Below are 21,264 nucleotides of genomic sequence, written 5' to 3' on the forward strand. Positions count from 1 at the left end.
GTGTTTACTGTGGAGCATTGACGTCACATTAGCAGTAGCAGTAGCAGGTGTAATCTGAACACCTGTGATCGGATCGCTTAGGGCGGATGATAACAGCAGGTGTGAACACAGAGTCTAAGAAATGTGTGAGTCATTTTAAACAGCAGTTACCACACGTTGGACAACATGTTTACCCCGCGCTGCTCCTCGTCTTCTCGCTGTTCCTGTCTCCGCTTGGAAGAAGCTCCGGAAGTGGAACATTCCAAACAGATTGACACAGAGGGGAGGAGTGGAATGTACCAAGTCACGCAAAGTACACAAAGGCTTTTAAATCAGTGTACCTTTGTGCAGAAGCAGCTCCACCTCTAATTAATCAACGTTCATGTCCTCATTGAACAAATAAAAAGGAAATAGCAGCTGAAAGTGTTGTTATTTAAAAATATTTTTGCTAAAACAGAGAAAAAGAACACACCACCTATAGGAAATGCTGCCACCTGCTGGATATGCTACATCTACACAACAGCTAATGAAATGTACATATATACAACATTACTCACGCAGCAGCGGCGTGAAACATGGAAATACAGCTTTATAATCCAGATTTTCACTGCGATACATGAAACTGAAAGTTAAGCAATCCATTATTATTCATATAACATCAAGGCAAATGGAAAACCCAATTAAAATTACTAAACAACGGAAAAACTGATTTGGCAATGTGTTTACGCAAGCAGGGGTGTTTCAAGGAATTTCAGTGGCACCAACTCTTTCCATGACCCTAGAAAATGGGTGGAAAATGAATGAATACTACTACTACTACTACTACATACTTACCTTTCACAGTGTTTCTGCAAGGCAAGTGTGTCCTTAGCTGTTGTGTGGCCCTGGGGGAGAGATAAAACATAAATGCATTTTTAAACTTTTTTTATCTTTGAATTGTGACATTTTTGTCCGTAGGTGTGTGAGAGTGAGATTTTTTTTAGTTCACGTTGTTTAGAAAAGACTAAGAATAAAAAATAAAAATACATGAAAAAAAAGATCAAAAATTCTAGAAATTAAAAACATAAAAATGTGTCTCGGTGTGTTTAAGGGTTTTTAATAGAAAAGTTATGGAGGATGATTGTGGTTTGTGCCACTAGATGGAGGTACAATAATCTGAGGTTCTAATAACAATATTGATAACTCCTAATTTATCAATTTAATTGAATAGTTTTCTTTTTTTAATTAAAAACACAACATTCTAATTCATAACATTCTAACTCAGCCTCTTTTGTGGCCATTTTTTCGCCGGAGTTTGACCCAGTTTGAGACTCATGTGGAGTCTATTTATCATTTAGAGGTTACAGGGAGGAGTTGACCTGTGAGTCAAAGGTCGCATTTCTCATTTTCCCAAAGGTTTGTTTTCACTTCATATTTCCAGTTCTTTGCTTCTACTTTCTCTCCACAGTCTTGTTTCCTTTCGCGCTCTTTTTTTTTTTATCTTATTTTGTGTTAAATAGACACATTATTTGGGAACGCTGAGTCAGCAATTCCCCCAACTTTTTTTTCTCAGAATACTGACTTTAATCACATAAGACTTTTTTCTCAGAATACTGACTTTAGCCTCAGAATACTTACTTTAATCTCATAATTCTGACTTTTTCCCTCATAATTCCGACTTTAATCTGAGAATTCTGACATAATTCTTTTACATGTGGTGCTAAAACTCTTCTGTGAATATATATAGTACACTGTTTGTTTAAAATAAAATCCAATACAAATGAATTAAACTTGATTGCTAACTGATTAGCTTTTCTTATTTAATTTCATTGTCATAAATAAAATAATAACACAATGAAAAAAGAAAGAGCTGTCACTTTAAATCCACTGACAGGCATCATGGTGTTGGAAAGTCACTGCAGCAACACCAGAGGGCACTGATTCACGTCTCAGCTGTCAAACTAAGCCCCGCCCAGGAGCATAAAAAAACTGGCCAATCCCAGGGCTGTCAAAGATGGCCGTTGCCTCCTTTGACCAATCACACTGCTTTAAATCTAACCGGAAACAGAAGAGATCCGTGTGAAAAGGACGTTGGCCCCGCCCAAGGAAATAAAATCATATGATTATAATGAATCTCCCACGCGTTGTGGTTTATTGTAGATTCACGTGTTGATAAATGAGCTGTTAGTTCATCTATTTCCGTTTTACACACATTATGTCTGGCAAATATTATCATAATTTAACCGCAAATTAGCTTTTTTAATTTTCAAGTGAAACACAACAACAAACTCCATTGGTAATTTTCGCTATTTAACGTTTCTTCACTTAGTGGAGGTAATACAAAGTAGATATGTGTTAATTGAGATTATATTATGAAACACTAGAAACAGCTTTTCAATTCGGCACATGGATTTTGATTTAAGTGTGACTTTATATGTGTAAATTCTGACTTTTATGATTGCTACTCCAGCTGTTTTCCTATTGAAGTTGCGCCATCGAAGTGAGAAAGAGAACACAGAGATGAGCCTATAAGGGTGATGTGTTTTGTGAATAAATGTGCTTTTTTGTTGATTTCATTCATGCCGAATTAAAGCGAGTGGCATATAACGGGAAATGCAGTTGAGTCATGATGTGTGAGTCACGTAGTTTTTAGCGATAGGGAGCAGTGATCTTAAATCGGCCCGTTTTTTAAACGGGGTTCGTCACTTGGGAGGAGAACGCGTCTCATCTTTCCCACAGGAGGCTCTGCTGCTTTCCCAGCCCCTTTGTTCAGAGACGCCGGTGGGTTGAGTCACAGACAGAGGGAGGCTGTGCTTAATAACTAAACTAACCCACTCCACCACGTCCTCTGTGGGAGACAAGAGGCCGGAGGAGACGCGTCCAAAACGCCGGTTCATGCTTTTTTTTTAAATCAGCGACAGGAAAGTTGCTTTGAAGTGTTGCTGATGCTGCGTTCCCTGCGCGTGGAAGCTTCCGGAGCGTGAGCTCCAGTTATCGGCCACTGATGGTGGATGCATGTCGGTGATTTTTGAGCCCCCCCAAGAAAAACCGAGGCAGTGAGGCAGCCACCGCCTGTTTGTGTCAGTGATTCAGTGATTGTGTGAGTCTGTGCTGCAGCTGCTGACTCCGTGCAGTTGTTTCCATCCTCCTTTTCAACATCTCAGCATCCATATTTGCATCCCAGGGAGTGGCTGCCACTAAAAAAAAAAAAAAAAGCCTTCCCCATCCAGGGAGACAAATACAAAGTTGGACTCCTTATTTAAATTCAACACATGCAGGTGAGTGTGTTTTAATCATTTCTATTGTTCTATTGAATTTGAAGCCTGGAGTGACTTGGGTTGGAAGTGAAGGTGGTGCTGGAGCACGTTGTCGCAGTAGCTACAACAATGGATCAAACTGGCGTTGTCTTACATTTTTGTGTGTGTGTGTGTGTGTGTGTGTGTTGTTGTTGTTGATGAGGTGTGTGTGTGTGCATCTGCATCATCATCATCATCTTTTCATGCTGCTTTCTTTTCTATGTGAAATCAGGGAATGGAAATCAGGCTGCAGAAAACCACCATTCTCATCATGTGCAATATGTTTTTAATTGATTTAAAAAAAAAAAATTGATTTCATTATCTTGCTGTGGAAATGAATTTCTCCTCTTAAAACCTCAGTGTGTGACGTGTAAATTGGAACATATCAGTGTGTGTGTGTGTGTGTGTGTGTGTGTGTGTGTGTTTGATGTCAGCTGTGATTGCATTCACAGTCTCTGAGACATGATTTGTGATTTGAAGGCCATGCTCCACTTTAGTACCGGCCTGCATTGACTCTCAGTCACAGTGAATGTGGACATTGATAAGTTGATGATGGGAGAACAAGTGAGCTGTAATTAATGTGACAGATGTGAGGATTGGAAACAATAATAGTTGGATTTTCTGCTGCTTTTTAATGTCACGTCTTTTTAGATGCCAAAAAAAACGACATCATGTTTTGGGGCCATGGGGTCAGGGGTCATGATAAGGTCTCCCTGCTTTGCTCAGAGGCACTGCAGAAGAAACGTAGAATGTCAGAGTGTTTATCAGTGTTTCTCTCAAATGTCTCAAAATGATTTCATTTTGCCTGATTTCTTTGTTAATTTGAAGCAAAGAAACATACCAGACAACATTCACAGTGAAGAAGCTGGATAACTTGTTTTAATAGTATTAAAAAATAGCATTTAATCAATCATCACTATTGTTGACAGTTGATTTAGGAATCAATACCAATTGAAAAATTGCTGTATTTGATGCCAGAAATCCATCTACTGTGTTTGGACCCATGTTTATTTCTGTTTGTTGTGTTTTGAGATTAACATGAAGAGCATCAAGACTCCTTAATGCTATTTAATTTAATTCAAAAATACTTTATATTTGCCCTTATGGTGATTTAAAGTTACTGCAACGTCAGCAAATGTCTCATAAAGTTTAAAAATTTGAACTGCATTCATGAAAGTGACCATGTCTGGAACTGTCACTGATCACCTGTCTTCTTCTTCATCTGCTTGTTCTTTGTCCTCTTGTTCTTCTTCATCATGTTCTACCTCATCTTCTTGTTCCTTCTTTGTCTTCTTTTTCTTCGCCTTCTTGTTCTTCTTCGTCTTGTGTTCTTCATCTTCTTCTTGTTCTTCTTCCTCGTCTTCTTGTTCGGTTGTTCCTCTTCCTCATTTTGTTGTTGTTCTGTGTCTTGTTGTTCTTCTCTTTCATCTTTTTCTTTCCTTTTTGATCTTCTTGTGCTTTGTCTTATTGTTCTAATTCTTGGTCTTTTTGTTCGTCTTCATCTTCTTGTTCTTCTTCGTCTTCTTCTATAATAATAATCCCTTCTGGCAGGCTGTACACAGAGAGGTGCAGCGCTGCCCTCCACAGCTCAGAGTTCTCAGTCTCAGTTCTTCTCATCCTCTTCTCATCTCTCTATTAATTCATCCACCTGTCTGTCTCTGTCTCTGTCTCTCCTGGTGTCTGTGTCTTCGTCTTTATCTAAATCTTAAGCCCTTAAAGGATAAACAGTATGAAGAAATGAGTGGATTTAGATTTTTCCATGATGTTATTCCTTGAAGAAAACATTCATCCACTCGTCTAGTTTGGACGTTGGTCACCCACGCGTCCACTCAGAGCTTTCTGCTCGTGTACATCCTGTCGATTGTTTCCATATGTGTGACTTCCTGCCTCCCTCTGTCTCGTCCCTGCAGCCAAACATGGACAGTACCGGCCTCCTCTCCCTCGTCTAGTGCCTGATCCGCGAGGCTTCATCTCTCAGGTCCAGGTGCGACTCCCTGCCGCCGTAGAATGAACATGCTCAAGTCCAGTGGACTGAAAATCCCTGGCCGCGGGCCCAAACATTCCAGCCCAATGGGAAGGGGCTCCGCGGGTGGAACGTCCAGCCCCGTCGTCCCTAAAGAGAGTAAGTAACTTCCTTCTCCTCCTGACCCTGTGACTCTGCACTTCTTCTCATCACAGGAAGTGGCTTTGAGCTTTTGTTTTTCATGACTCACCGGAGCTCATCTGCTTCAGATTATGTGGACGCTAAGTGTTTTCTTTAGCTTTATTATCTGGATTTCAGTCCTTCCAGGTTTTCCCAGGCTGTTTTTGGGATCGTTGTGAGCAAAAATATCAGGATTTAACGGCAGTGTCCAATTAACCCAATCAGTGGCGGAGCTATGGGGATTGTTTAACAAGCTTATGGCGCTTTTCCACGATACAGTTCCAGCACGGCTCCACTCGGTTTAGTATGGTTTCCGTTACTTTATAGTACCTCCTCAACGTGGGCGGAGTCGTCATCGCACGGCTACAAACCAGTTGTTTTGAGTGAAACGAAAGAGACCTGAACTGAACTGAAATACGACTGAACGGGTTGCGATTCGGCTCACAATCGCCTGTCGCTAAGTCCACCAGACTCCTCCTGTTAAATATTAACATTTGAGACATTTCCTTTGCTAAATGTTGGAGATTAACGCATGTTTTCAGGGATTTGAAGTCTTTTTCCACTATCTTAATCTACAGTTCGGCATTGTTCGCTTTGATTCTTGTGTTGGACGTCGCGCTCATGACTCTCTGACCAATCAGTGGCCGGCAGTCTGTTGACGTCACATTCTAGTGTGTTTAGTAGAAACCTCGCCAGACCTGATACCAAAAAAGGCACCAGGTACCAGGTATCAGGTACTATCACTAATGGAAAAGCAAAAAAAAATGAGTAGAGTCGAGCCGTGCTGGAACTGTGTCGTGGAAAAGCGCCGTTAGAGGTACGCCAGTCCTTGACGTGTCAGGATTTGACCAGACAACCATTAACATTCTTATTTTTAAAGATGCACCAGGTCAGAGAGAGATCCACATTTTATACTATTTGCTGCATCTTTGAAAATCTCTTTCTTAACCAAAGGAAAAACTAAAATCTCTCTAAATGAATCGATATCAAATTGAGAATCGATATCTGAAACTCAGCAGTAATATACAGCCCTAATATCCAATATATCAATATTAAACAACACCGTTTATCAAAGTCCTTAGAAACACTTTAAGATCCTTTGAACAACTTATGTGGTTTTAACTGTGGGTTTGTTTGTTTCTTCTTCTTCGTTTGCTCGCGTGGAATTCCACATTCAACATGAACCATGACACACACCCACACACACACACACACACACACACACACGCACACTGATGATAATGTGAAACAAGCGAGCGATCAGCTAAAAGAAGGCTGTTTCTTCAGTCACAGTCCACGTCAGCTGAAAGAGAAGCTGTAATTTAGCAGAGAGAGAGCTAACGTGTGTGTGTGTGTGTGTGTGTCAGAGTGAGAACAGCTGTGATTATGTCTTGCAGACGGGGGGTTATAATTTCGATCCGGAGTGTTTTCCAGTAGCCGCGACGCCGCTCAAATTCACGTTAATAACATCGTACGTCTGAGTAATGACAAACCCCCTTTTTTTTGTTATTGTTAACAAATCCACTAAAAGGACCAAAAAAAAAACCAAGGAAGAATCATCAGTCTGTCTTTACATATACTTTACTAAACTTTCTTACTGACGCTGAGCTATAATATAAAATAATCCAGATAGCAGCAGCAAAGACAGTAAAGGTAAATGAAATAATGTACAGATGTACAATATAGAAGATATTTACTATTACATTTATAAAAATAGATGAGACCAGACGTCTCAAACTTGCAGCCTCAATCGATATCAAGACTTAATTATTATATTGATTTGACCTCCTAAATACACTTTTATTGTCAACTATACATCATTCCATGTCAAAAACATGACATTTTTATTTTGAAATTCTGTCAAATATTGTCACAAAAGTTGTTATTGCAATATGGAATGATGGAATTATGGAATTATGGACTATTCACGTTTGCTGACCCTAGTCTAGACTTTTTAATCCTAAATACTATGGAATTAGATTTGACTCTTTTCCAAACTTGTTTCTTGCGCTCCCTGGGTTTTTATTTGTGATCAGCAGGCAGCTTCCTAAGCCCCGCCCCATGGTCAGTATCTCAAACAAAAACCCAGGGAGCGCAAAGAAAAAGCTTGGAACGCAAAAAGAGTCTGAGCAAGCGAAACAAGACGTTTATTTTCAAACAAATAAAATACAGTCATTTTGAATGATTCTTTTGGGATTTAGATATTTGTGCTGTTTGATAATACAGACAGAAATCCAAGCTCTTGTACCACTGGTGGTACACGCGCCACAGTTTGAGAACCGTGGTCGTAAAAGGATAAAAAAAGGCTTGGTGGTGAACGGCAGTGAGAACAGAGAATGTATTTGTGTGTGTGTGTGTGTGTTTTTGGATAAACAGGATGTGAGCAGACTAATGAGTCCAAATAAAAGACAAACTGTTTAAAACCACAAGGCAAGAATGTAGATGAGCTGCACCTACAGTAACAGCTGACCGGCTCGAGGGCAACAGAACAGGCTGCTCTGCCGCCTGCAACATTATGGGCTTTTTTTAAGCATTTGGAGTTTGTTCTGGATGGTTTTTCTGGATTGGCAATTTCAGTTCAAATGTGAAAAGGCACAACACAATGTTGGATTTCAAATACAACGTGTTTCTTCACGGCATGCGTGATTCAAACAATGTCCGGGTTCCCACGCGTCCTTGAAAACCTGGAAAATGATTCATTTCATAGAAAACATATGGAAAATAAGGGGGAAAAAAAAGTTAAATCTCCTGGAAACGCTTCAGTTATCCTGGAAGTGTGCTCCACATGTCCTGCTACCCAGGGTTTCCATTTTGACTTTATGGTGAGATTTAGCGACTTTAAGGCCCACGTGAAGGACACCTAATAGTCTCTAGTGAAGTTATGGAAACCGTACTAAACCGACATTTACACAGTCAAAATTTATCATTTTTTTCGGACAATTAGGTCAAAATTGGCTCCTCAGTCAATCCACCTGTTTTTAATTGGAAGCTTCTTTGTACCCGTGATTATTTTGGGGTAATTTGTGGCTCCATTTTGGCTTCGACATGTCTGTGAGACAACAGTGAGGCCTCAGTGAGGAGACAGAGGGATTAGTTTCCTGCTCCAGATCCTGTCGCCGTAGCGTCGACGAGGCCTCGTGAGAAGGGGGCCGCTGTGACGGAAGTTGGCAAAGTTTACTTTTGCTAAATTTAAAGCACTGTTTTCAGACTCCTGCAGGAACAGGAAGTCGTAGCCCGGTGAGAGTGAGTGAGTGAATGGAGGGAAAGTATCAGAGTGTTTCTGCAGCTGCTTTTGGAGGAGAAACTTTTTTTTTTTACAGAGCCGTGTCACTGCTCTCGTGATGCTGCGATCTCGTCTCCCGCGAACCTGCGAGGAACAAAAATAACTCTGCTGTACTTAAAGTTTCAGGACATTCACTTCAGCCTCAATTGTGTAAATCCACTACTTTACCTTTTCTTTATCTTAGAACAAAAAGATGACAAATGTCCTTTAATCCAGTCTAAAGGCATTTAAACTCTTTAAATAGTATTTTCTGTATAGTTATAGTCAGACACGATAAAATGAACATTAAAATGTAAAATTATTCTAAACCTGCGATAAACACGGGCGTTAATTTAAGTGGATTGTTAGGAAAATACACTTTGAAGATGATTCTCACATCGAATATCGATTGAACCGACGTCACGATCTCGACCTTCGTAAACAAAGGTGGAATTGAGGACTTAACCACGCCCCCCCAGCGTGAGAACACAGTGTTACAACTACAGCGCGTTTTAGCTCCTCCCGCTAACCCGAAGCTGCCAGAGATCACTGAACTTCCTCAAAAAGACGCATTTATAGCATCAGTCATGTGACCGATTATTCAGTGATGGAAAAACTGGACTGAACTGGATTTAAACATTTCATCAACATACTGGAACCACGCTACGGAACGCCAAGCACAGGTGTTCCCTTCCATGTGTGATCGTGTTATTGGAGGTCAGAGGTCAGACTTAGTGATTGCTGGACCCTTTACAAGTGACTGGTTATTGTTGCATTCATATTGTTAATAAATGATTTAAATGTGACAATAGTTTGGTACATTACAGACAAATGATGGACATTATATCACTCATGACACCATGTGGACAATCGAAATAACTTAAATGAGTTATTATGACATAAAACCCGGACAGCTGGACAAGTCTAAAAATGGCAGAATCGAGGATTTGGGGAATCGCGACACCGCTGATAAACAAACACGCTTTGGTCCCCGCTAAAGTGTGCAAATCGGCGTCTCAGAGGAAGTTTTACGCGATTTCAAACCTCATTTCTAAACACTTGGCTACTTTTTTTTGGCCGCTTACTCTCATCTCTCTAAACGTAATCGTCACAGACTTAAAAGGAAAGGGTGATAAATGCGTCCATGCGTGCGGCCATAAACGCAACAAAGTCCGGGGGACGGGACGGCGGGGGTCTCGGCCTCCTCCATCTGTCACTGTCTGTGCGTCTGAGAGTCGCTCACAGCTGTTCCAGCCGCTGCTGAACCTGCTGACCAACACAACACTCTTCACTCATATTAAAGCCTGTTTGACAATAAAGACACAAACACGTGAGCGAGACAAAAAAAGAATCATCACAAACGAGTTGTGTGTGAGACTGAGTGTGTGTGACCAAAGTAGGCAGAGATGAGGGGATAATTGGGAGAAAAAGGAGGAGGAGGAGGAGGAAGCTGTGGAGGTTTCATTGTGCAGCGCTGATGAATAGTGGGATTCAGATGGTGGTGGGAGGAGGAGGCCAAACACAATAGTGAAAGTAAGAGCTGTGTTTCCAGTCGTCCTTATGCCCCGAGATCCTTTTACCCTTGCTCTCCTGTTGCCCCGGCAACGCAGATCCTGGGTTGTGACGCTCAGGTTCGAAACGCTGCTACACTGAGTTTGTTTGTTGTTTGTCGTTATTGTTTTGCTTCACATGTCGCGTCAGTCGGAGCCACATACAGTATGTGATACTGAGTTTATATTGTTCACTCGAGCCGTGGCTCTCAAACTGTGGCGCGTGTACCACTGGTGGTACGCCAGCTTCCTCTGGTGGTACTTGGAGGAAAATGAGAAATACTGTTCTACTGTTTATCAGCGTGTGTAGATAATAATAATAATAATAATAATAATAAGAGTCACCTTATCTGTCGCTCCATCTTAATCTAATGTCTCTACACCAGTGTGTGAAGTATATGTGAGGAAGAGGAGGATGACGAGAGAATAAATCTGCCTTCTTCGACTTTGCTTGGGCAAAATGCTGATCATTGTTTCCCAAACAAAATCACGATGTTCTCAAATGTCTTCTTTTCCCCCCACAAATGTAAATATTCACATTTAAGCGGCTGAAAATACTGAGAAAAATGCTCAAACTGAGCAACCGATGATGAAAACAGTTGGCGGTTGATTTATTAATTGATTAGTTGTTACAGCCGTGTACATAAGCCTCAATATTTTGTTGCATGACAGCATTTTTCAGCACAGAAATATTTTAATTATTTAGTTTGGACACTAAAAGTCCAGATGAATCACGATCAGTCATGATACTGGACCACGGCTCCTCAGAGTTCCTCACTCAGAGCAGAGCGGTTTATAAACTTACAGGTTTATGATGCCTTTATTATGCCGATATGTTCAACATTTGTCCATAAAATATCTTGTGCACACAAGATTATTTGAGCAAATATCACTTTCTTGGACTTCAAGGTTTTGTACAAAGCTGGAACATGAGCTTCATGTCAGACATGACTAATCGATGACAGTGCTCTTGTCATAACTATCAATATTCTTCTCGTTTTGAACTTTCGTCAAAAAATTAATTTTTTTTCCTCATTCACACAAAAGCAAATGAAGACATTGTCGTATTTTCGGCGTCTGCACTTTTTTTTATCACTTGGGAGTGAGACGAGTAATAAACGAACCACTCCACTAAAAAGCTCTTAGCGCCGAAAAACCCCCAGTAGAATGAAGTGAAAACCACTTTAAAGTTGAATTCATTTGCAGAATTTGGTGCAGAAGGCGTCTCAGCAGCGGAAACATATGGGAGAAAATGGGGCGCAAACACTGACACAGCCCTAGGCCCAGTGTCAGGGTGTCGGGATGAAAAAACAAAAAATCCCTGGCACCAACCAACAACTCCCACACACACACACACAGATAAATGCAGACTTTTACTGGCAGTGTGTGGCAGCCGACCACGTCTTAGTATTGCCCTGCTCAGTTTACAGGCTGCTGCTGCTGCTGCTGCTGCTGCTGCTGTGTGGAAAAATGAAAAAGAAATGTGTCAGGATCACATCAGAGATCTCACGCATCTCTGTCTCTGACCCACTTTTCAGGAGACATCAGAGTAATGACGCCTCGTCTCTCTCCGCTCTGTTCCACTGAGCGCTTATTTCTTCTTCTCTGGCGTGACACGGGGTCAGACAGGATGAAGAGCGTCGAGGCCATTCGCTCGGACTGACGTGAATGACGATGAGCTCACAATAGCGCGCAGTGTTTGCAACCGAGAATGTCATTTCTGCATGCTGCATTTCACAACATTGAAGTCATAGCTTTGGGTTTTGTGTGTGGTGCATGTCCCCTGCAACGAGAACCTGCGGGGGCCATTTTAGCCACTTCACAAAAGACTTGACTCATAAAATCCACACCAGCTGAAGTCTACAGTATTTAAAAAAATGTGTTTTTCAGCTTTATCCTGATGTTTAATGACATGGTCAACCAGAAAATGAGGTTTGTAAACCCTTTACTCTCCCACACCAAAGTCCATGGAAAAAATCAGCATTTTTAGCTTGTGAGGACACAGGAGCTGGTGGTCTACTGTTGCCTCGTTTGGTAAGTTTGTGGCACTTAAATAATAAATGCCACAAACCAAACAAAGGCCTTCATAAGCCGAAGTGACAAAAGAAGACAATTGAACTTGCTGATTGAAGCAACAGTGGATCAACAACTCCTGTGTGCTGTGATGTAAAAATCGCTGATTTTCTCTATGGGATTTGGTGTGGGAGAGTGCGCCAATGATAAAGTGACTCAAACTTGATTTTTTTTCTGAGAAACAGTGAGATACATATTCTAAAGCTATTAGAGACTTAATTACCTCTACCTTTATCATCTTTTAAGTTTATGGTTTTAAGTTTTGCATTTGTTACATAATCTCTGTCTTCTGTGTTGCTGCAGACAATCCACTGAAGCTGACGCCGCCGCCTAAAGTCTCCGAAGAGGGCGATGAGGTTTTGGGGGACTACACGGTCGGCGAACAAGTCTGGGTCAACGGAGTCAAACTGGGAGTTATCTCCTACCTGGGGGAGACCCAGTTCGCCCCGGGACAGTGGGCAGGCGTGATTCTCAACGACCTAGTTGGCAAGAATGACGGCTCAGTGGGCGGCGTGCGCTACTTCGAGTGCCAGCCCCTGCAGGGCATCTTCACACGGCCCTCGAAGCTCACGCGCCAGCCGGTGGGCGAGGGCAGTGACAGCCATTCTACGGACTCGCTCTCGGCCCAGAATCAGACTCAGCAGGGCGGCACTGGCGCCCCTTCTGGCCAGAGGGTGGTGGTGACGCTCAGAGAGGGCCTGCTCAACAGCGCGGTGAAAACGGGCAACGAGTCTGGGTCCAACATGTCGGACAGCGGCTCTGTCAAGAAAGGTGGAGATAAGGATCTTCGAGTCGGCGATCGAGTTCTGGTGAGTTGGTTATTACTTGGATTATTTGATCAGATTATTTGTCAGAAAATGGTGGAAAATCAGTTCACTATCCTAAAAGGAGCAATCAAACCAGTAGAAATTGGGGCTTGTACTAACTAATAATGTAGTAACTCGTACGGCTTTGGGTAAACAGGTTTCTGAGGACTTTATGGTCTCAATCACGAGTTTTAGCTCTTCTTCAACGAACCAAGGTGTCAGTTTTGTAAATTATGTTCCCATTTAAAGGAAAACGGACGATAAATTGCGGCACATATGAGTGTAAACTTCATAATCTGACATAATTTGCAGCTTTAAAATGGGAGTTTGTTTGACAGCATCTATTTACTATATATATATACGTTATTTTCTATAAATTACTGTTGCATCGTTAAAATCATGGTTTCCCACACTTTTCATACAGCAACCCACTCATTAAAGGAGCAAATAACCCTAACACTTATTTTATGCATTTGCCATTTTATGCATTTATTTATTTAGGTGAGGCAGAAGTGCTTAAAACATTTTTTTTTTCTAACAGTGATGTGCCAATACGATACAATCACTGTTCCAATTTACATTGTCACATGAGCAAAGACAGTAAAGATAAAGGTAATCAATAATAAAAACATGCATTTCCACATGTGTGAAAGTACAATATAGAAAAATATTAACAATAACAACTATAAAAAGGAAAAAAAACATAATATTCTATCTTTAAGTTAACAGAATATTACTGTATATTACATGTGGCATGAGTAACCTGTCAGTGTTACTTTAATACAATAATCCCTACTCACAGTGTATGTATGAATATATGAACTTAATATAATTTAAAGTGTGTACCTTGTTTTTCCGTAAATATTTCTGTAAATATTTGACACTAGTATCATCCCGAGGAGCAGAAATTAGAAGTTTCGGGGTCCCAGTGGACGCCTAATTACAATTTCATGCAGGCAGTAGTGAGGGTGGATTGATGCAGTGTAACATGATGCTGGTTTGAATCCCTTAGGGAAGTTGTGTTTTTCCTTATTCTGTCTGCTGCCACCGTTGAACCTCCATCCAACCTCTCGGGTGCCTTTGTCCTCTCACTAACCTCTTGAGCTGTAAACCTCAAGAGAACCAACATTTATATCTTTATTTTCCCCATTAGTGTTTAGAATTCTCCGCATATGGAATGACTGGCCCTGGGTCGCGTTGCTTTCCATTTGCCGATGGGCACATGGGATTGTTACCCCAGACCCCGTGCAGCTGGAAAAGCGGGAGCCGGGAGGAGCCTTTCTGCTGGTCAATATCGTAAATCACTCCAGATTACTTTCAGCACTTAAGAAAGGGGAGACCGCTGCTGACACATTGATCACTGAATCCATCTATTTCCTAAGCCGCTCCCATGTAATCTATCTTACCGCGGTGTCTTTGGTTGGCTTGGATCTGACCGCTTGTCCCACGCCCCCCCCATCCTCTGCCTCTCGAAACACAACACTGCCTCAAAAATATTTGTGAAACGAGCACAAAATGTTGAACTCGGATTACACACTGTGTGGCCATAAGGACAGTTTTTTTTTCCCCTTCCTTTTGGTATTGAATTTTGTGATTGTAGAAGGATCTATAAATATGTACTAGTGTCATCAGCATAGCAGTGATCTACACTGTTATTAATAAAGATGGTAGGAAAAAGACTGGGCCCAAAATTGACCCTTGAGGCACACCCACCTGCGACGTCATCCGTACGATTCTGAATTCCCTTTTAGAAGCCTCGAGATTCACGATTTGGAACCAGGTTCCTATTGGACGATACCAGATGTCAATCACACTGGTGTCCTTTATTGTCTATTTTTATCATAATATTCTATTGAAGACGATCTGAAACTTGTGATTGAGACAATTAACTCTTCAGGAAAATGTTTACAGATGTTATAAATCAAGTCAGAAGTAGGTGCTCATTAACCCAAAGATTTTCATTCAACCATTGCTGTCGCCCCCTGGTGGCTATTCTACATATTCTTACTTTGCGGTTGTCTTCATTTGGCAAACTAGAAGAATACGCATACATTTTCATGTATGCTCTATGGACACAGCCTTCGTTATTGGTTAAAAACCTGAAATTTAGCGTATTCTGAGACCAATAGGGATTTGTCTGCCTTAACCAATGTTACATAGTTTTGACTTTGGAGGGAGATTATGTTTATTTATGTTTTTAATGACATCTGGTCTAAGATAGAAATAATTTCATTTGATTTGGTGGTGGTCACTTTAATCACTTTTCCTGCTTATTCTGATGCTCAGTTTGAACTGGACCATGTCTACATGCGTAAATGCACCTCTGATGCTTTCAATTAAATCACTTGATGCTGTTACAAATGTATTTCACGACAAAATAAGAGTAAATACTTTATCGCGTTAATATTCACCGCAGTGTTTTCAAACAGAGACAGAGTAACTCCGAGGTTAAAGCTTGGGACACGGTGTGAAACTCTCATGGAGCTGTTTTGATAAATCAATTAGATGAGATGGGTAATAACAGCGCTGCTGGTATTTAGACACTGAGTCACGGAGAACATGACACGTTTGTGCCGTCAGACTAAACCGTCGCAGTTTGCAGTTTGGTGACACGACAGCGTTCCCTGCTGTGTCGTCCTCTTTGGCCTCTGTGGCCTGAGTGAGGGACGAGTCAGTTGCAGGAGAGGAATATTAATCAGGCGACAGAAAGCTCACAAAGTGACCCACACACCCTTGAATGTATATTTTACATACAGAACCTCAGGTTTCAGGAGGGTGGTTGTGTGTGGTTTTGACATGACATGAATATCTACACCTATATAAATCCACGATATTTTTAGAGTGTGTCCACTGCAACCTTGGACAAACTCCATAGAGAATATTGGCGTTTTTATCTCACGGGGACATAGGAGCGGCTGGTCTTCTGCTGCCTCGTTTGGTTAATTTGTGTCACCGAGGTAAATCGTAAAGAGGGATTTCAAACACAGAAGAATCGCAAAATAACATATTTGAACTTAAGTGATGGAGGCAGCAGTGGATCAACAGCTCCTGTGTGCCGTGATGTAAAATCGTTGATTTTCTGGATGGAATTTGGTACAGAGGAACAACCACACTTACAAAATAAAACCTCTGGTTTTAAGTGAGAGGACATAATTATAAAAACATGACATCAGGATCATTAGCATCCTCCTCAAATGTTGATATTCTCAGCATGGAAGCTGCTTAATCTTGGAGCCACATCAAAAGACATTAAAAAGCAATTTATTCTTCTTATTTGACGCCAGGTCGGAGGCTCAAAGATGGGCGTCATCCGCTACATGGGCGAGACGGACTTTGCCAAAGGCGAATGGTGTGGAGTGGAGCTGGACGAGCCTCTGGGGAAGAACGACGGAGCAGTGGCTGGAACAAGGTACACGCGTCTGATTTATCATTTAAAATACACACACAGTGTTTAGCTGGTTAGATAATCAACAGCTAAGGAGATTAGAGGAGGGTGCTCGCAAGCTAATGCTATCTACCTAATTTCACAAGCAGAGACAAAACCATAAACGAAAAATACAATAACTTAGCATTAACACTTTGTTGTAGCTAGCTGGTTCAAACATTTTCTGACTCTGCGTTGTTTTTTAAAATGAAAGATTAGCAAAGCCGCATTTCTCTCTTTGTTTTTACGTTACTTAATCTGTTGAAAACACGTTCACCTTGTTCCAATGCTAATTCTAAATAAACTGTGATGCATTAGCATGCTAGTGCTAGTCAAATGCTACAGTTGAACATGTTAAAAACAGAAACACACACTCAAAGCAGCATGGGTTGCCTGACCACCAGCGTAATTGTGGCTGATTTTTATTTTATTTAATTAGTTTTCCATGACAATAGCTGACATCACCACCTATTATTTGCAAAAACAAATAGCTTGAGTTCAAATTATGTCCAAAAAATACGGTTATACGGAAATCCTGTTTCTTTTTTATTACGTTTTAACGGCTTCAAGTTCCCAGATTCCTATGCTTTTTTTCCCCCATAGAGTGAAATCAGTCCTTTCATTTGTTCGTCCATGAAATCACATTAACTGTTCCTCCAGTTTCTGAAGATGCTTTTGCACGACTGCTGCTGCTGGTTGTGCCTGTTTTAGATCATCACACTTATCATTATTTATCCAGTTTTCCACACACGCTTCTTTCCCACGAGTGAAGGAAAACCGTTAAAAATGGCTGAAACACTGCAAGCTCACACTTAATGTCTCTCACTTCAAATGCACTAAGGTTTCAGGTGATATAAAAAACTATAAAAGTGCAACAGTTTTACCTCTGCTTTTTTGTGCATGTTGTAAAAACACATTTTTATTATTATCTAAAGGTTTTATGGATGATTTTAGAGACCCATAACACATTTTTTGTGAAATACTGTAACATTTTGGACCATAATCGTGTTTTTTTCCTGTTCCACATTTAGAAATATGAGCATAAGTACCTCATAAATAACTTTAAAGGGATAGTTTAGTATGTTCTGACAGGAAACATGAAGTTTGTGGTACCTTGTAATCTGCCCACTCTCCCACACCAAATTCCATAGAAAAAATCAACGATTTTACATAATGGCACACGGTAGTTTTAATCCACTTCTGGCTCAATCAGGAAGTTCAACCGTATGATTGTTTTCAATTCGGTGTTTGGATTCCTTTGTTCGGATTCACCCGTGTGACACAAATTGTCCAAATGAGGCAGCAGGAGACGAGCTGCTCTTGTGTCCCCATGAGCTAAAAACGCTGGTTTTCTCAATGGAATTTGGTTCAGTTGTTTTACAAACTTTAGTTTTCCAGTCAGATGATGAAGATATTGTAGACTTTGACGAAGGGGCTAAAATCTGTTTCCCCATTGGTTCCTCTTCTTCTCTTTCCCCCCACACAGATATTTCCAGTGTCTTCAAAAATTCGGCCTCTTCGCTCCGATCCACAAGGTGATCCGCATCGGCTTCCCGTCCACCAGCCCAGCCAAGGCCAAGAAGAGCAAGCGCATGGCCATGGGCGTGTCGTCTCTGGCCCACAGCCCCAGCAGCTCCTCCATCAGTTCAGTCAGCTCGGTGGCGTCCTCTGTTGGCGGACGGCCGAGCCGAGCTGGACTGGTAAGACAGCTGCATTTAAAGTACACTGTCGTTCGGTCGGCAGTTTGAGCTCAAACTGGCGCTTTCGTGCAGAGTCTGAGGACAAATATGGCAACACTGTCACGTGTGGTGTGGTCACGTCTGGTTTGGACGATATTCTGGCATTAAAGTGACTGTAAAAGAGCCATTTTTGTCCTATTTTGGACAAAGACGACGGCATATTTTTTTAATCCTGATTGTAGACTTGTGATTGTGACACAGACATGACAGTGGTGTTAATGTTCTCCTCTGACTCTTTGCAAGAAAGTGAATTTACATTACACATAAAAAAACAAAAACAAAAAAAGATTCCATTTGAAGGTGAGTAAGCAAACTGTATTTCCACAATATCTCAAGTAAGATAACTAAGAAATTAGAGCTGCAACGAATAGTCGGTTATTTATTGACTATTTTGAAAAAATAGTTTGAATCAAGTTTTCTGATTTTCCAGCTTCTTAAATGTGAATTAAAGCGCCTTACATACATTTAAAGGTCATAAAATCAAACATAGGCAAGAAAATAAACACAATTTCACACACAGATAAAATGTTGTTGTTTTTTTACAAATTTGACATACTGACCCCAAACTAAATTGCCAAACTGTTTTGTTACTGTATAAATATACATTTTGACATGATTATTATAATTCTTTAAGTAAAATAACAGCTTCCTTGTGATATAAAAACAGGTCTGACTTTGTACTTTTCTGAAGCTGCAGCAGAAAAAAGATTCTTCTGCAGCTGCAACTGTGTCTTTAAGACTTTAACGCCCTCAGAATCTGCTGCCAACAAACTCACACGAGCGGCACATCAAGATTTTCCCCTCGCATCGATTGTCGTGGCGTGCCGATCTAAAAAGAAACTCCCCTTTACTTTCCTTAATTGTTGGCAGCAGCAATGGACGCAGCTGGAAGATAAAGCTCCGTGAGTTATGAGGCAGAAAATCCGCAGAAAAACAGGCACTCCGAGATCACAGACCTGCAGCAAGAACTTTGAGACTCTGTGCTCTTTATTTTTCATATAAAGTTAGTTTTTTTTACATAAAAGCCAGTTTTTGTATTTGATATCGCAAGCATTTAAGCTTGTTTCTTCAAAATCCACTCTATTTTTCCGTAATTTTTTGTCCTCTCAGTTCACAGCTCTCATCTTAAACATTCAACATACATATACATGCTTTTAGACGATGTTAATGTGTCTGTTCAGCACATTTGAGTTTCAGAAAATATGAGTATAAAGGTTCATCATGAACGAGTGACATTAGGCAGTTAAAAAAGTGGAATTTTATCCTTAAATGTATATTTAACAGATTTATCATCATTTGTTTTTTTTCATTTCTCTGTGTTTTTGTTATTTTTTCTTTTTGTTTATTATTGTTTTTGTTAATATGTTTTATTAATATATGTCTGAGATGCCCTTAAAACTCAAAAGGCAAAATGTTCTTAAAATATAACAAACAAGCATTATTTGCAATAATAAGAACTAAAAGAAATTAATAAATATATAAAAAGTTAAGTATTTTTCTGTTTATACCAAAACTACTGACATACACTGAAGAAAGAAAGCCTTTCAAAGAGCACCCTCTGGTGGTCAAATACAATACTTCAACTTTAACTTTAAATGTGATGCTGGTCTTATTAATGTAATAAATCATTCACAAAATACACAATAAGCACTTTGCATGAGATTAATCATAATTTACTATTAAAAAGAAATTTTAAGATTTGGTTACAGAAGTTAGGTTCTGTTAAAAAGTCAAATTAAAAATACTCCGAAAAATAATTGTATCATTTACAAAAACGATGAGATCTTGATGGTATGACCTCAGATTTTTGTCAAATAGTTCTATCTTATTTAATTCTAGATTTAAAACCGACTTCCTCTTGGATTTTTTTTCTTCATTTGTCCTTTTCTTGCTGTTTTTTCCAGCTGACGGAGACGTCGTCGCGTTATGCCCGGAAGATCTCCGGCACCACGGCGCTGCAGGAGGCGCTGAAGGAGAAGCAGCAGCACATCGAGCAGCTGCTGGCCGAGAGGGACCTGGAGCGCGCCGAGGTGGCCAAGGCCAACAGCCACATCTGCGAGGTGGAGAAGGAGATGAGCGTCCTCAAGACGCAGCACGTCCAGGTACGCAACAGATAACCTGGTCAACAATTCCAGTGCCATAAACAGCAGCAGGTTGTTTAAAGACATGAAAACCTTAAAGTAGAGTTTTATTTTTCTGAAGCACTTTTCTCCTTTTTGTTCTCCACAGTATGTGACAGAGAATGAGAGCACACTCCAGCAAGTCAAAGCCATGTTGGCCAGCACACAGAAAGACAAGCTGGAACTGGCCAATCAGCTCGAAGAAGAGAAACGGTAACGTCACCTATGCTACCTGTGACAACATTGACTGAAAGAAATCAAATTAAATCATATTTAATGAGGTGTTATTTAAGATTTCAAACTTGGTTACCTTGTTAAAAGTTTAAAAAGTGTCCTATGTCAAAATTTAGAGGTGTGTGTCATGTACGTTTTGCTAGCATGACATTGCCATTGTTAGCATTAAGAGCTAGCAGGAACATTGTGAGTTTAGACTCAAATTCCATTCCTTTATTTACTCATTAAAATTATCTTTAGTGGTAGAAAACAATGACAGCGTGGAGCCTCTATTTCTTCCACTGAAGTTAGCGTGTTAACTTACTGAAGTTGAACCTGACTCGTCACTTTCACATAGCAAGTCTCCGTAGCATTGACTCAGTAGCTAAAACGGGCTAATTTTTCTAAAATTCAGATTTATTCATGTGATTAGCAAATCGCAAAGACTGCACTTAATTTTATTTATCTGTTTTTGATTGTTTGTAATGAACATTTTAAACAATTTATTACAAACATGTTGATTAACAAATATCTTTGACTTTTAAATCCTTGCCTTAGAGAACAGTTGTTAATAATTTGATGATGTTGTCCGGTAAAGCATTGCAATATTGGTCACAAATAAACATTTGCAGTTATCCTTTCCCTGATAACAAGTGATAACAAGCATTAGCAATATTTTA

At 40.4% G+C, this 21,264-nt stretch overlaps 1 protein-coding gene across 7 annotated transcripts in view; it reads left to right on the forward strand.

The window, feature by feature from the left end:
• Positions 1–2,547: 2,547 nt before the first annotated feature.
• Positions 2,548–21,264, forward strand: part of clip2 (CAP-GLY domain containing linker protein 2) — a 33,878-nt gene continuing 15,161 nt past the window's right edge. For 2 of the 7 annotated variants that reach the window (XR_009240078.1, XM_058627350.1), the window contains exons 1-7: positions 2,548–3,236; positions 5,165–5,376; positions 12,586–13,091; positions 16,373–16,497; positions 17,999–18,212; positions 20,156–20,353; positions 20,481–20,584. Coding sequence is in view for 6 of the 7 variants with exons in the window: in XM_058627350.1 (XP_058483333.1) it covers positions 5,262–5,376; positions 12,586–13,091; positions 16,373–16,497; positions 17,999–18,212; positions 20,156–20,353; positions 20,481–20,584 (1,262 nt within the window). In the remaining variant the exon portion in view is untranslated. The remainder of the gene's footprint in view (positions 3,237–5,164; positions 5,377–12,585; positions 13,092–16,372; positions 16,498–17,998; positions 18,213–20,155; positions 20,354–20,480; positions 20,585–21,264) is intronic. The other 5 variants (XM_058627352.1, XM_058627354.1, XM_058627351.1 and 2 more) reach the window with 5 other exon arrangements.

The sequence above is a fragment of the Solea solea genome, chromosome 4 (genome assembly GCF_958295425.1).
Source record: "Solea solea chromosome 4, fSolSol10.1, whole genome shotgun sequence".
In the NCBI taxonomy this organism is placed as follows: Eukaryota; Metazoa; Chordata; class Actinopteri; order Pleuronectiformes; family Soleidae; genus Solea; species Solea solea.